Raw genomic sequence first — 14,014 nt, forward strand, 5'->3', positions numbered from 1 at the left:
AGAATTTGTCAGAGATGGAGATAGATAATGCAGGATTTGATTGCATGTCACTTCTGCAAGCACAGGGTAGGTCAAGCCACTATATGGCTCATTTGTGGAAGATAAGATCTTTAAGCACTTAATGGAACTTGTAGATAATTGCAGGTACCGAAGGAAGATAAGTATTTGAAAAGTGTATTTCAGTTGCCATATAAAAGTGTCAGAAGGCTCTCTTTTTGTAGTCAGAGCGAGTGTAACATGGATACTGACAGTGTAAATTTTCTGTCTTATGTGTTTGTTTTGGCTTTATTTACATATTTTTCCCTTAGAGCAATTAAGACTAGGTGTGAAGAGATAGCATCTTCTCATTTCTTTAGTCATTTGCTCAGGCTGTCAAAATGGATCCACTTAATATCAGTTGCGCAGGTGAATTTTATCTGTAGTACTACACGGACATCTATTTCACATGGAAAGACCTGATGACAGTGACTCATTTTATATGTCAACAAGTAATCATTAGATCATAATCATTATCCTCATTGTAAATGGTAACTTTTACTCAACAACAACAGCAAATGTATCACTCCTTGAGCTGACAATCTGCAAGTAACAATTTTCTTTCCATTATCAACCATAGTAGTGGTACTGTGTTATCAAAGAGACAGTCAGTATTTTGTTTTATCTAACTGAAAGAATGAAATGTATGTGCAGAAAATCAGAGCTAAGACCTACCATTATCCCTGTTTTCAACCTGCCTGATGTCTGTGTTGCAGTGGATACACTTCTACAGCAAAGCCTTTGAGAATTCTGCATCACAACATTTGTGAATTGTAGTGCAGAGCATTGCACTGGACCGTGAATAGACCACAGTTTCAATCGCAGCATCATGTGTCTTTTGTCATGTAGGGTCTGTGTTAAGTTTTAGATAAAGCTATGTGAAGAAAACCTCATAGGTGTACACAAATAAGTCTAAAGTTTTAAAAGATTTTTTTTTTTTAAGTAAGTAAAAAATGATATTTCTTTATCATAAGGAAGATTTCAGAATATAAGGTGTTTGGATAACACCCTGGTTCTGTTATATAATATTACTGCAAATGGTTAGTGTGCAAAAAGAAACAAACAGAAAAAGAGATAACAAGTTTGAAATAGTATTTTTTCTGATGAATACTGAGTGATTATTATTATTATTGGGAGCTCCAGTGGCGCAATCGGTCAGCGCACGGTACTTATAGGACAGTACATGGAGCGATGCCGAGGTTGTGAGTTCGAGCCTCACCTGGAGCAGGACTTTTATGGGCTCCAGCCACTGTGCCAAATCCCCCCCCCCCCCACCGTGACTGCCCCCCACCTGCCAGGTTTAACTGCATGAACTTTAGCAAGGGCAAGTGCCAGATTTTGCACCTGGGACATGGCAACCCTGGCTGTACATAGAGACTGGGGGACGAGTTGCTGGAGAGCAGCTCTGCAGAGAGGGATCTGGGGGCTCTGGTTGACAGCAAGTTGAACATGAGCCAACATTGTGCCCTGGCAGCCAAGAGGGCCAACCGTGTCCTGGGTGCATCAAGCACAGCATTGCCAGCCAGGCGAGGGGGGTGATTGTTCCACTCTGCTCTGCACTGGTGCAGCCTCACCTGGAGCACGGCCTGCAATTCTGGGCACCACAGCATAAAAACGATATAAAACTACTGGAGAGTGTCCAGAAGAGGGCTACAAAGTTGGTGAAGGGTTTGGAGAGGAAGTTGTATGTGGAACAGCTAAAGTCACTTGGTTTGTTCAGCCCGGAGAAGAGGAGACTGAGGAGAGAACTCATTGTTGTCTATGGCTTCCTCACCAAGGGAGGTAGAGGGGGTGGTGATGTCTTCTCTCTGGAGACCAACGACAGAACCCAAGGGAATGGAAGGAAGATGTGCCAGGGGAAGTTTAAATCGGACATTAGGAAAAGGTTCTTCACACAGAGGGAGGTGGAGCACTGGAATAGGCCCCCCAGGGAGGTGTGTCAGCTTCAAGCCTGTCAGTGTTCAAGAAGAGACTAAACAACACCCTCAGGAACATGGTATAATTGTGGGGTTGTCATATGCAGGGACAAGATTTGGACTTGATGATCCCCTTCCAACTCAGGACATTCTATGATTCTGTGAGTCTTCTGGAAGCACAGAGTCCAGTCACTATGAGGAGAGAGATCTGTAGCATCAGCAGAGTGTGGTCAGGCTCCCAGTTACCTAAAGGAGATCCCCTCCACCAGCAGCACACAAGTGTCAATATCCATTTCTATGTTTCTAGATTAAATTTTATATGAGTCAGTGTCACGGTAAGTAGACAAGCACCTGTCAGTGTTGATCATGCCATAAGAGGCAGAGGACTGGAGCAACACATTTCAGATCAATTGGTCTTATTTAATTAGCTTATCTTTAAGACTCATTAAAGAACATAGTAGAAGAAACTCTGGATTAAAGCATTAAAGGACGATTTGCCATTCTTTCATTTCTTCTTCCGTATTTCTGGGTTTGTAAATCTGTACTTACACTGTTTTAAGCCTGAATCTATTTAGCTTTAGTAGCAGTGAATAAGACTTCAGGTTCCCAAGGCTTGTGGTTTTCAAACAGTGGATCCTTACACAGACCAGCCTATTGTATCTACATTATACTTCGGTGTGTTCTCATTGTGTGTTCTCGTTGCAGAATTTGGTAATATGCCTACTAATTCCAAACTATCTGCATCGTGCACACTCTGGGACCATGAAGCACACTGGAAAGAAGAGGCCCTGTCCTCTATGGTTACTCTGGATTTACCAGCAAGAAAGCTAAGAGCTGTGATTAGGAATCTTCTATCACGGCCATCTGTGCCACAGTAAAAGAATTAGTCAAACCAAGATTGGTGGATAAATTCCTTCTTCTCCCACTAATACATTTCATCAGGGAGGAATCATAAATTTTTCCTGCTTTGAGCAGAAAGGTCTTTCTCCCTTCAGTCTGACCAAAACTTGTGGCCTCCAGATCTCAGGGTCTGGCATGCCTGAACAGAATACCTCTAACTGTTAAAGCAAAGTTTTCAGTTCACAAACACAGTGTCTATGTGGGACTACATTGTTTTTTCTGAAAGCCATTCTCATCCTTTTGGAGTTTCTCTCTCTGCTCTTTATGTTGTCTTCTAGCTTTGGACCCTGAACTCCATGTGAGCTGGCTGTAATGCCTTGCAGCAGGTGGTCATGCAAAGAGACAAAGTGTTAGGAGCCCTAAAATTACTTTGAAAAAAAGAGTGATCTTTGTACCTTTAACAGCTCAAACATGTTTATTTAAACGGGAAAGAGGAAGACCAGGTCAAACACCAAAAACAAACTTAGAGAAGCAAAACAAGGTAAGAAAACAAGAACATGCAGATAAGATGCACAGTATATAGTCAAACACAACATGTAACAGCAAATAATGCACAAATTTTGACAAAAATTGTTCCCAGCCATAAACAGGAGGATGCATAGACAGGGGGACCTGAAGAAGCCCCTCATCTTCTTTCCTCAGTTCCAAATGCTGCCAACTGTGGCTTCATTGCCAGTGAGATGAGTTTGTTGTTGGAGTAAATTCTCCTGAGATGCTGGGAATTTTTATCTTGAGAGGTACCCAGCTTGGTTACCTTTGTTTTTTTTTGCATGGAGGCTACTTCAAGTGCATTGTCTATATGTCATACCTAGAGGCTCAGCAACAGTGCCAGGTAGGACTGAGGCTGGGACTGATGGTTTCCCAAAGAAGCTGCTTATCTGGCCCTTTTCTCTCCTTTTTACTCCCAAGTTGTCACAGAAGAAGAGATTGGCAGTGCCTACTCTCTAATTTTTCCTTGCTGACATGTTACATATTTCAGGCAGAAAGCCTTTTCTAGTTGTCTGAATGTGAATGTGTGCCAGCTCTTGCTGTGCTGGAAGATTTGGCACTGGGGGTGTAGAGGCAGCTTTGCAGAAGCCTGAGCAAAAGACTTCCCACCTGTGGAGGTGGGGAGAACAGTAACCACATTAGATTCATTAAGATCTAATCTAAATAAATGAATTAACTGAACCCTAATTAGCATCCTGATGTTAAACAAGCTAAGTTTGCAAATGGATGCCTAGGAGAGATTCACTTGTTTGCAAGCTTATTGGGCTCTGGACCTCTTACATCAGCCACCAATGATGTCACATTAAATTAGATAACCATTAAATTAATGCCAGAGAACCTTATCAGAGAACAGAACATGATAGTCTGTACTCTTAAAATGTTAGAAAGAACCTGGAACGGCTTAGGATTTTCCCCGGCTTTACCCCAAAAAATTCCTAGGCAGCTTGGGATTTAACATAGTTCTTCACAGACTGTTTTGGATGTAACCATATTATTTTGCAGTATAAACCAGTGTGGATATAGGCCATTGCATATCAGTTTTCTTCAGGGCTAAAAAATGGTCCTAAGCATATTTAAATTACTGGTACAGACAAACTATCTGTTGTATGGGAGTCTAGAAAAAATGGCAGAGCCCCTGGTCAATCCTAATGATGTTTGTACTTCTGAGGCCATCTGGTTAAAGTGTGGGAAAAGAAATAACAAGTATAGTGAACTGAGGATCTGTCCTGTCGTGTGAGAAGTCCTACACTATCAGTGTTCCTCCACTGTGCCTCTCTGCAGCCTGGTCTGACTTATGAGTGAATTAAGACTTTCAGGTTTCTTCAGGTGTCCTCGTATAAAATGAAGCAGGTATATGAGACACATAATGACATGTGTATGTGTTTATTGCAATGAAGCAGATTGAGACATACAAGAACATGCTGTGTGTACTTACTACACAGTGGCTTTGGAGGAGACAAAAGTGCTGTGAAGGAGAACAAGATGATAGAATAATGAGCCATCTACATGGGGCTACTTGGTCCTCCTGATAATATGGCTTTCACTAAATCGCAGGACATTTGTGACTTAGGTAGAGCTAAGCCAATTGTCGTTTTTCTTGTTTCTAGGTGTGAACTCCCACTCACTGCAGCAGAATAAGCTCCTGCAGCAGTGTATGCTTTAAAGTTCTATTCCTTCCCAGAAGCTCGTGTATGAAAAATTTCAGACAGGTCCTTTGTCACCTTCAGGACAGTTCTATGGGCTGGGCTGTAGGTTCTACTGATGTGACCAGTCAGGCAGACACTTCTCCAGCATCCTAACCACCCTCACTGTACTCAGTATAATATCAGCACTGCGGTTCAGGAGATGGAGCGGGGGCATGGGAGATGAGAGTGACAACCCCATCAGAGAGACCACAGATCACCTGACTACGGGGTATAAGCACCTCACCATGTAGGGCTCCTACACACTTTCATGGCATAACCTGTCCTCACAGTCAGTTCTAACCCAGCTGCACAAGTGTATTTTGACTTCTTAAATTCGAAAAAGTTCTGCTCTGTGATGTGTATGGTGGCCTGGGCCAGCTCTATTGCTAGGTTAATGGGAAATTTTCCAGCTGCAAAATTATGAGTATGTGCTTCTTATTCACAAGCTCCTTGATTCCTTTTGCACCTCATGCTGCTCCATCCTGAGCATCTGGCCTGGTGACAGGGCAACTAGCCAAGAAATGAGGATGCCAAGGGTGTCACATCTCAGTGCTAAGGAATGCTGGCTACACACTGTGAGGCATAAGCACCTTCTAAGATGCTTTTGCAGAGCTGCAGAGGTGTCAGGTTATATTCAGTCTGGTGAGTCTGAGTCCATACTATTGGCAAGGACAGAGAGAGAGTAGATATAGAAGTGAATGAAAGCGGAGTCTGTGTGTGTTCATCAAAATGTAACAGTGCTGTTTACAGCAACTAGAAAAAGTGGATGCCATGCAATGAAATGTTCATTTGAGCCAAAATAAACAAGAATACTAAAATATGCATGATTTAGGCCTTGCATCTCTGTACTGGATGGGAAATTGAATAGCAAGCTAACTCTTCTCATGTCTATACATCAGTCAATCTCCAGGAACATATTGAAGGGGTTTATAAACATGCCTATGATTCAATTTTGCTTTATTCAATTACATCACAGTAAGTTACATATTCTATGTTGTCATAATACAATTTATAACCCACATAGCTGGTAATACTGGAACTATAAGGCTTCTTCTTTGGAATACCTGAGAGATGAAACAACAAAGAATCCAAGTATTCATATACTGCCTTAGAAAGATATAAAAGGTGTAGCTTGCTGGAAGAATTTTAACAAGCTTATGTAGCTTGTATCTGAACCTAAAGAAAAATGTGTCTCAGTTAAATGCTAAATACAGCTAAAATGACATACATTAAAATGTCTTTGTTTTCTTATGAGCGTAGTGCCACACAGGACATGGAACTGAATGAAGAGAAACTTGTAACAGCTTTTGAAAACTTGATATATTTAACTGTAAATGCATAAAGTTGTACCAACAATTTAGCAATGTGCATAGTTTTTTCCAGTACCGTAGCAGTGCAGTTTATAGGTCAATTTTTTTCACTACCTTTGCTGATGCTTCAGGCACTATGCATCATTCAGAAGTGTGCTGCATGGAGTCTAGAGTTCAGTACCCTTTCAGTGTCATCTCATCTGATATCTTAAATTATCAGGAACAAAAAGAAAATCTTTTTATCTTCATTAAATATCTTTTTTTTTTTTCATGTATTCCATTCATATTTGTGGTAAGGATTTAAAAAAATAGTAATAATAGTAATAATAATAATAATAAAATGAAGAACAAGAAGAAGAAAAAGTGCCAGAACTGCCAGTAAGCAGTCACTTCACTACTGGGAGTGGTGTTTGCTAGAAAGCTGATGATTTTCGGTGGTGCCACACATTGCAGCAGTAAAGAGAAAGGCTTTTTTTGTCCTTTCTGTGCTCAGGCTGTCCCCAGCAGCTCTATGGCCCCATGTCTCTTACGCAGGCTACATACAACATAAATCTCCATTCTCCTGCCACCTTGCACACTGCCATATAATTCTTCATTAATTGCTCAATATTTGAAGAGTAAAGCAGATAAATTAAAAGGGTAAGTGATGGCACTACTCCTTGGAAGTAGCTAACAAACCAAGCAGGTTTTGAGAACTGATTTTTGCATAGGGAAGGTTTGTTACTTTACACAGGAGAGCTACTTAATTCCTTTAAGGAAAGCCTCTTTTTACAGACTCCTTTCAAAATTTGACAGTACAGGTATGCAAAATAATTTGTTGAGACAGTGAATACTTAGAGGTACTGAAAGATGCATGAAGGAAACATTTCTGAAATTTTGCTGAAAATGTTAACACATCCATTACAAAATGCTACCCAGAGAAGTTCAGTCTTCTCACATAGAGTCCTCCTGTCAAATAAAGACACTATTCCCTTTAGATGAGAGTGATTTATATTTTCTGTACAAAATTTGATTGAAATATTAATTGTGTATAGGCAATAAGACTGGGCAAAGAAAATGTGTAAAATCTGCTCTTCCAGAAGCTTGGGAGGAGGGAACATTTTACCCTCGTGTGTCAAAAATTTACCTTTCAGCATATGCATGTGGAAAGATACTTTAATTGAAGTTGTTCACATCTGTCTAAACATTAATGTCAGAGTAACCATACAATCATTAAACTGACGCAGCCATAAAGTAACACTGTACAATTTCCCATGCTGCTACTCTTCCACAAGGTTAAGTAAAAAGGAAAAGTAAAAAAATTTCACAAAAGTGCATGGAAGAAAGCACCCAAAATATGTGCTCAAAAATGTTGTCATCATGCTCACAGATATTCCAAGAACTGAAAGAGTAGCTAAGTTTAGTAGATATACCTTGTCTAGTGAATAATTAACAGGTCAGCTTCAAGGTGAAGCTCAGTATAAACTGTTCTTTTGTTTTTGTTGTTGTGACTGAGATTTTTTTTTACTTCTAATATCTAAAAGAGGGTTATACCAAGTAATCCTGGCATGACTGGGTGGGAAATTCGTTCATTTAATTGGTCATACTGATTTTATTTTTAAATTCAAGTTATACTTTTGATAAGTATCCATGATTCATGAGATGAAATATAATTCAATGTTTAGTGCATTTTGTAGCTATGCATACACAAATGTTAAATGAACACTTTTTAAGGTTGCAATAATAATGAAAAGGCTGAAAACGTTCCTTCTTTAAATGCATTTTTAAAAAAATTGGGGGTTATGTACTATTTATTTAATAGGAGCCCTGCCTCTTTTGCCAGAAAGCATGGATATGAAGTGAGTTTCTGAAGTTAAGTAGATTATAGAGTGCATTTAGTAGGACTTCTTCCATGTGTGTGATAAAAGTAGAAAAGTGAGTAAGGAATGCAGCAAAGGCTTCCAGGGAGAAAAGAACAGTTCAGTGGTCAAGGCAATTGAATGCTGTCTTGAAAGCTGAATTATAACCTTGCCCCTGAGTTCGTAATTGATGCTATGTGAGTTACTTACATTTATCATAGGTGGCCACTAACCAGTTTTTTCAATGTCTAATGAGAATCTGATTTATCAAAATGCTGAGTACTTAAATTTGGATCTGAAGAGAATGAGAGCTGTAAGTGGGTAAATGAAGTGTGGCATTGTGTTATATAAAAAAATGAAGACCTAGACTGCTTTCATATGAGACACCTAAGCTTGGTGGATTTTTTTGATCTTAGCTCTTTTGGATCTCAGAATTTCCACTTGTGTACTGAAGATAATAGCATGCCTTGGCTTTGCATCATTTGAGATAGGATACACTACTGAAGTAGTCAGATATATTGCAGCAAAATGGTATTACACAGCACACACGGCCACGTTCTTTCCCACAACTCCTCCTGTGAAAAAGTATTTCCTTGCGGAGCAGGAACAATTCAAAGAGTTAAAACTGTTAATCTTTCTGTTGGCAACTCTAAAAGGTGAATTAACATATTGTAGGACAAGTTTTGCCATGAGATAGGATTACAATTTAGTGTTGTGCATTTATCTATGGGAAGAAAAAACTTACTCATTCTATCTGGCACTTAGTTCTAACTTTACCAAAACTTTAGATGATCACAGGTTTCACTTATTACTGCGAGACCGGAAATCCGTGCTTTGACTTCACTTTCTCTCGTGTATGTGTATAGTAATATGGATATTTGTCATCAAAGTAAAAATCTCTACTGAAACAAGTACCTGTCTATTTCATCCCCCTTTAATCCTTCCCCACAGGGGTGAGAATCATTAATTAAGTCAGCAGCTCTCAGTCCCCACTTAATGCACTCCAGAAAAGTGCTCAGAGATGGCAGTCGGGATGAGGTACCCAGGTGACCAGGACGCGAAGCCGGGGGCCCTCTGCTGTGAGGCAGCATGACGGAGGCTGGCTCCCTCCCGTCCCGCCACACCGCCCCCGGGGCGGGCCGCCCGCCGCCGCGGCCCATATAGGGACGGCCCGGGGGGCCGGAGGTACTGGCTGGGGAGGAGAAGCGCGGCCCCGGTTGTCCCTCTGAACGTCTGCTTTCTCTGGGCGACGCAGGTGAGCCGCCGGGACCGGGGAGCGGCTGCGGCGGTGTCGGGGGGCCCGGGCCGCTCTTCTCCGCCGGGCGCGGCTCCCCCCATTGAAACGCGTTGTTTCCCCCCAGGCTCCTCCCGGAGAGAGGCGGTGTTCTCGTCTCGTCGCTGCCATGGCCTCGGTACCCTCCGCCGGCTGCCTCCTGGCCAAGAACCGGTACTACAGAAGTGAGTGCTCGGGGGGGACGGCAGTTGCCTGGGGGGTTTCTCTGGAGAAGGGAGGCTGAGCACCCCTCCATACGCACCCTGCCCCCGAGCCGATGTCCGGATTGTTATCACTTATGAAAAAATCAGAAAGTGCTTAAGGTGGCTTCTGGATGATGTGTCTTTGTCTGGTAGTTCTTAGTTTCTTGGAGAGTCTTTCATGATGACAAGGAGCTTCAGTTTTAATGAACATCTGTTTCTGGTTGTTAATCTACTTTTTTTTTGGATTGTTCATTAAGGATATGTTGGGGGTTTGGGGTTTTGTTGGTTGTTTTTTTTTTTTAGTAATATTTTAAAACATGACATAGAAAAAGCATTAGCCCAGAAAGTTATGGTTTCTAGTTGTATTTCGTTGTCTACTTTGCATGCTTAGAACACAAAGCCAACTCACAATTTTGTTTCTAAATATGTGAGATAGTCACAGGTTTGAGACTATGTCTGGTGTATCAGGGACCCTTTATACAGGAAGAACACTGTAATGTGATTAGAGTATTTGGTTGTATCATAATGGAAAGTATAGTAATCAGGTTATTTTGGAGTGGAATATTCAAGAATAGACTCATTTGCTTTGTTAGCAATGTGTACATGATCATAAGATTTGTCACCAATTTCAGTGAAAGTTATGCAAACAGATCTCAGAATGCTTTTAACTAAACAGTATGTAGACTAAGAAATAAACTATTTATGTAAACAACAGTAGTGGAATAATGTAAATAATCTAAAAGTTATGTAAGTTATGCTTTGTAGCAAGGTAAATTTAACTTTTAGATTTCTTTCTCCAAGACAGCAGCAAGTCTGAACAAATTCTTGGCATGGAAATAGTGTACTCTCTTGAAACGTTGTGTTGTGTGTTGTGTTGTTTTAACAAACAAACAAACAAACAAAAACAAACAAACAAACAAAAAACCAAAACCAAACAACAAACTATGTGTGTATCTGTTTTCCATGAACAGCAACACAGAACTCTGAATCCAGTGTTTCTCCCAGCTCCTCCTGCTATTTGGATCCTGTGAACATGACAGACCAGGACAAAGCATTTAATGGTATTGTTCCCTTCCTTGAAACAGTATTTGGATTTTGCCTGTTTGTTATTCAGACAGTGTCTAATGGTGTGGGCTTTTTCTCCTTTTGCAGCGTTACCTGAATTAGTTGATAAGTATTGGTGGATAAAAAGCTTTTTCCATTGTGAACCATCTCCACCAAACGTTGGCAGAAAAACACTATCAGCAAGCAGGTGAGTCCTGTTTTTTAAATGAAGGGGATAACTTGTTCTTTCAATTTTCCTATTAGTAAAAGTGTTAGTAAATAAGTTGTAGTTAGTGAAAACAGTCTGGGGAGTGCAATGTTATTTTGTTGATTTAAATAAAAGGTACCGTAAGAAGAGTAGGGTTATAGAAGCTTTCATTGTTTTCATTCTAATAAGTGAATGCATATGCTACTTGACATTAAGCAGGTACTAGTGTCTATTACTGTTCTGTATTTGTAGTGATATTGATTTAATCCTCTTTCTACAGCATTGGTGCACCCATTTATGCAGTTTACCCATTTTACTTTACGTTAAAAAGTTGATACGAATGTATTCAAAAATACTTAGGCAGACAAATATCTTTGAGGAAAATATAAGCATACTCATGACTTTTTTAATATATATTTCTGCAGTACCAACAGTTGAATATGACAGCATGCTGGCTTTACTGACTGGGATACTACATACAGACTTCTTTTTCCAAGAGGCTTGGGGTCTTCCTAGTGTCTGGGTTCTGCTGCAAGAAGAAAACAAAACCTCTAGAAGGGTAGAAAACTGTATTTTCAAAATATTTTTCAGTAGCTTAAGTGATATGGCTTAATGGACATGTCTGTGGCCTTCCTTGTTCATTAGAGTTGCTATAATTTGAGGTGCCTCTTTAATGGAAGTTACTTGCATTAAATATCCTGATGACATACTTGGATAGCTAGTGAAAAATGACAGTAAAAGGAGAAGTGTGTGTATTGAATGACTTTACAGGCAATAGTGTTAAATTTTACCTTTACGATATCAGCTCTATAGGCAGTCACACTGATGTCAACAAGATTCAAGCATATAGTCCAGAGTAGGTAGTAAGCTCTGTAGCACACGTTTTTCATCAAGTATTTGTGTACCTGTTACATGGAGTAAGTTTACAAGATATTAATAGCTTTACTTTTAGAAAGCCCAGTTATACAAATAAACAGTAATCAGTTTGGTCTCTTTGTCTGAGCAGGGTGTGTAAATCCCTGTCTCAAATACTCAGGTACAACTCTCATTCATATGTATGCATGTTGGTATTTGGGGGTGGAATAGAAGAAAGACAAGAAACCAGTAATCCTATTGGACACTGACCTTAATCAGAGCTGATCCTAGCTCTGTTTTAGATTACTCTCACCTGCTTTGTTGTAGCTTAAAGTACTACTTGTTCTCAAGTGACTAATCCTGTCAATATTCCCTGCTGTTTAGTTACGTGCTAGGTCTGGCAAAGTGTTCTACTCAAAGTGATCACATTACTGTTATTAACCAAATCTACCTTTGTGATTCATGCTCTTAAAAGATACTGTATCATAGCTTCATTTGGTTTTCAGTGTTGCAAAGCAGTATATCATATTCTGTATTCTACTGACTATGACATAAGTGCATCAGAGGTCATAGAAAATAACAAGTATTTGGCTGGATGATACAATTTCTGTAAATTACTTATGCAACTTTTTGATGTACTGTCACTAAACCTACCTAACATTTGTCCATCATTGGGTGAACTAACAACAGTAGATGTTAATATAGCAAATTGTTGTCATGGTTATGCATAGAACTCCAAAGTGTATTAAGTCGCTGCTTCAGGAAGCTTACAGTTTCAGTGGAAACAGTAAATACATGGCACAAGACAACAGCAAAAACCACAATTCTGAAAAGATAGTTTCAGGAGTTTTAAATTGACTTATGTATTTTACTTTACTGCTGTTGTGTAGTTTCATGTTTCTTTTTTCTCTAAGTTTACAGAAAGAACTATTCTATTTTTTTATACTAAGATTTTTTTATTAATAAAGATTTAATCAGTATTTGGTCTGACTTATTTTTGGCCTCTAATAACAAACTGGTTTTTGGTGTTGATTGTGGTGCAGTTGATGAGTGGTTTGTGGTGGGGGTTGGTTTGTTTGTGGGTGTGGTTTTGTGTGTGGGGTGTGTGGTGTGTGTTTGTTTTAAATGGTGGAGAATTAGTAAAACTTAGATTTACCAGGTAAGGGTGTCTGTTGCTTAAAGTCTGATGTCAGGTTGAAAAGGAATAATGTAAGACCCTGACACCTTTGTCTGTAACATCATGGTGTGAAGGAGGGGAAAAATGTTCAGACAGCTTGCTGAATGTAGACAACTGTGACTTGAAGCCATAGAAAAAAGAAATTATGTAGCCCTTATTGTACATGAGAAATATAGGATTCAGAAACATTGGAAAATTGTGGTAACGAGCTTCCATGTTGTGCTCTGAGCTGAAGCTGCTTCCATTCTTCTACAGTCAGAAAGTGGGCTGCAGAACATACTGATAAGCTGGTAAGACCCACAAAAAAGTCTACTTCTGTGTGTGTGTTTGGTAGCTTGTTTGGTTTTTATTGTGGGAAGTCTGGAAGAACAAGAGGAGGAGGACTGCATATTGTTTGCTTTCATCTGTTTAAGCTCTATGAACTACTTTTTATAACAGTGTTATGAGGATGGAAAACTCTTCTGGAGAGGTGCTCTTGCCACCCCCATCATCTCTTACTGTGGTCAGCTCAGCATTGGAGCAGCACCAGTGCCAGATTATAGTTATTTGTGCCAGGTCTTTGAAGCATAGTTATTGTGCAATTGATCAACTCGTATGTAACACCTAATGCTGATATGACCAACTTGTAGGAGAATACTTGCTATAAAAGGGCTGCATTTTGTTCTATCATGGTAATAAGGAAATGTCAGTTTTCTTGAATTAAATGTCAATATAATTTTATTTACTACTTTATTTTGGAAAAAGCCAAAAATTAAATGATTTAAAGAGGTGAAAGAAGTATGGAGGGTAAACTATACTCGTATAGCTTGAATGCAGCTTAGAATTAGAAAAAAAAACCAAAAAAACAAAACAAAACAAAAAAACAAAACAAAAAAAAAAACAGGAGAAAACATGTGTGTATAAATATATATACACTATGTATAGTGGATGGACAATAGTAAGGATTAACTGTAAGCACTATAGCTTTTGCTATGAAACAAGGGTTTTATTTTTAGTATACTAGCCTTTTCTGCAGAATCAAGTGTGATAAATGGACCCATTTAAATAAACAGGTTTTCAAGATGAGAATGAACAGCAAAT

General features: G+C 39.5%; 1 protein-coding gene and 1 non-coding gene across 2 annotated transcripts; both read left to right on the plus strand.

The window, feature by feature from the left end:
• Positions 1 to 1,172: 1,172 nt before the first annotated feature.
• On the plus strand, positions 1,173 to 1,263 carry TRNAI-UAU (transfer RNA isoleucine (anticodon UAU)). Its single transcript is given in 2 exon segments — positions 1,173 to 1,210; positions 1,228 to 1,263. It is a non-coding gene; the product is annotated as a tRNA-Ile (tRNA).
• Positions 1,264 to 9,269: 8,006 nt separating this feature from the next.
• PPDPFL (pancreatic progenitor cell differentiation and proliferation factor like) lies at positions 9,270 to 12,737 on the plus strand. The gene is made up of 5 exons (XM_065053497.1): positions 9,270 to 9,429; positions 9,536 to 9,632; positions 10,622 to 10,711; positions 10,803 to 10,902; positions 11,328 to 12,737. The coding sequence occupies exons 2-5, from the start codon at positions 9,578 to 9,580 to the stop codon at positions 11,338 to 11,340; spliced, it is 258 nt and encodes an 85-aa protein (XP_064909569.1). The 5' UTR covers positions 9,270 to 9,429; positions 9,536 to 9,577; the 3' UTR covers positions 11,341 to 12,737.
• Positions 12,738 to 14,014: the final 1,277 nt, after the last annotated feature.

Source organism: Columba livia, chromosome 2 (assembly GCF_036013475.1).
Source record: "Columba livia isolate bColLiv1 breed racing homer chromosome 2, bColLiv1.pat.W.v2, whole genome shotgun sequence".
NCBI lineage: Eukaryota > Metazoa > Chordata > Aves > Columbiformes > Columbidae > Columba > Columba livia.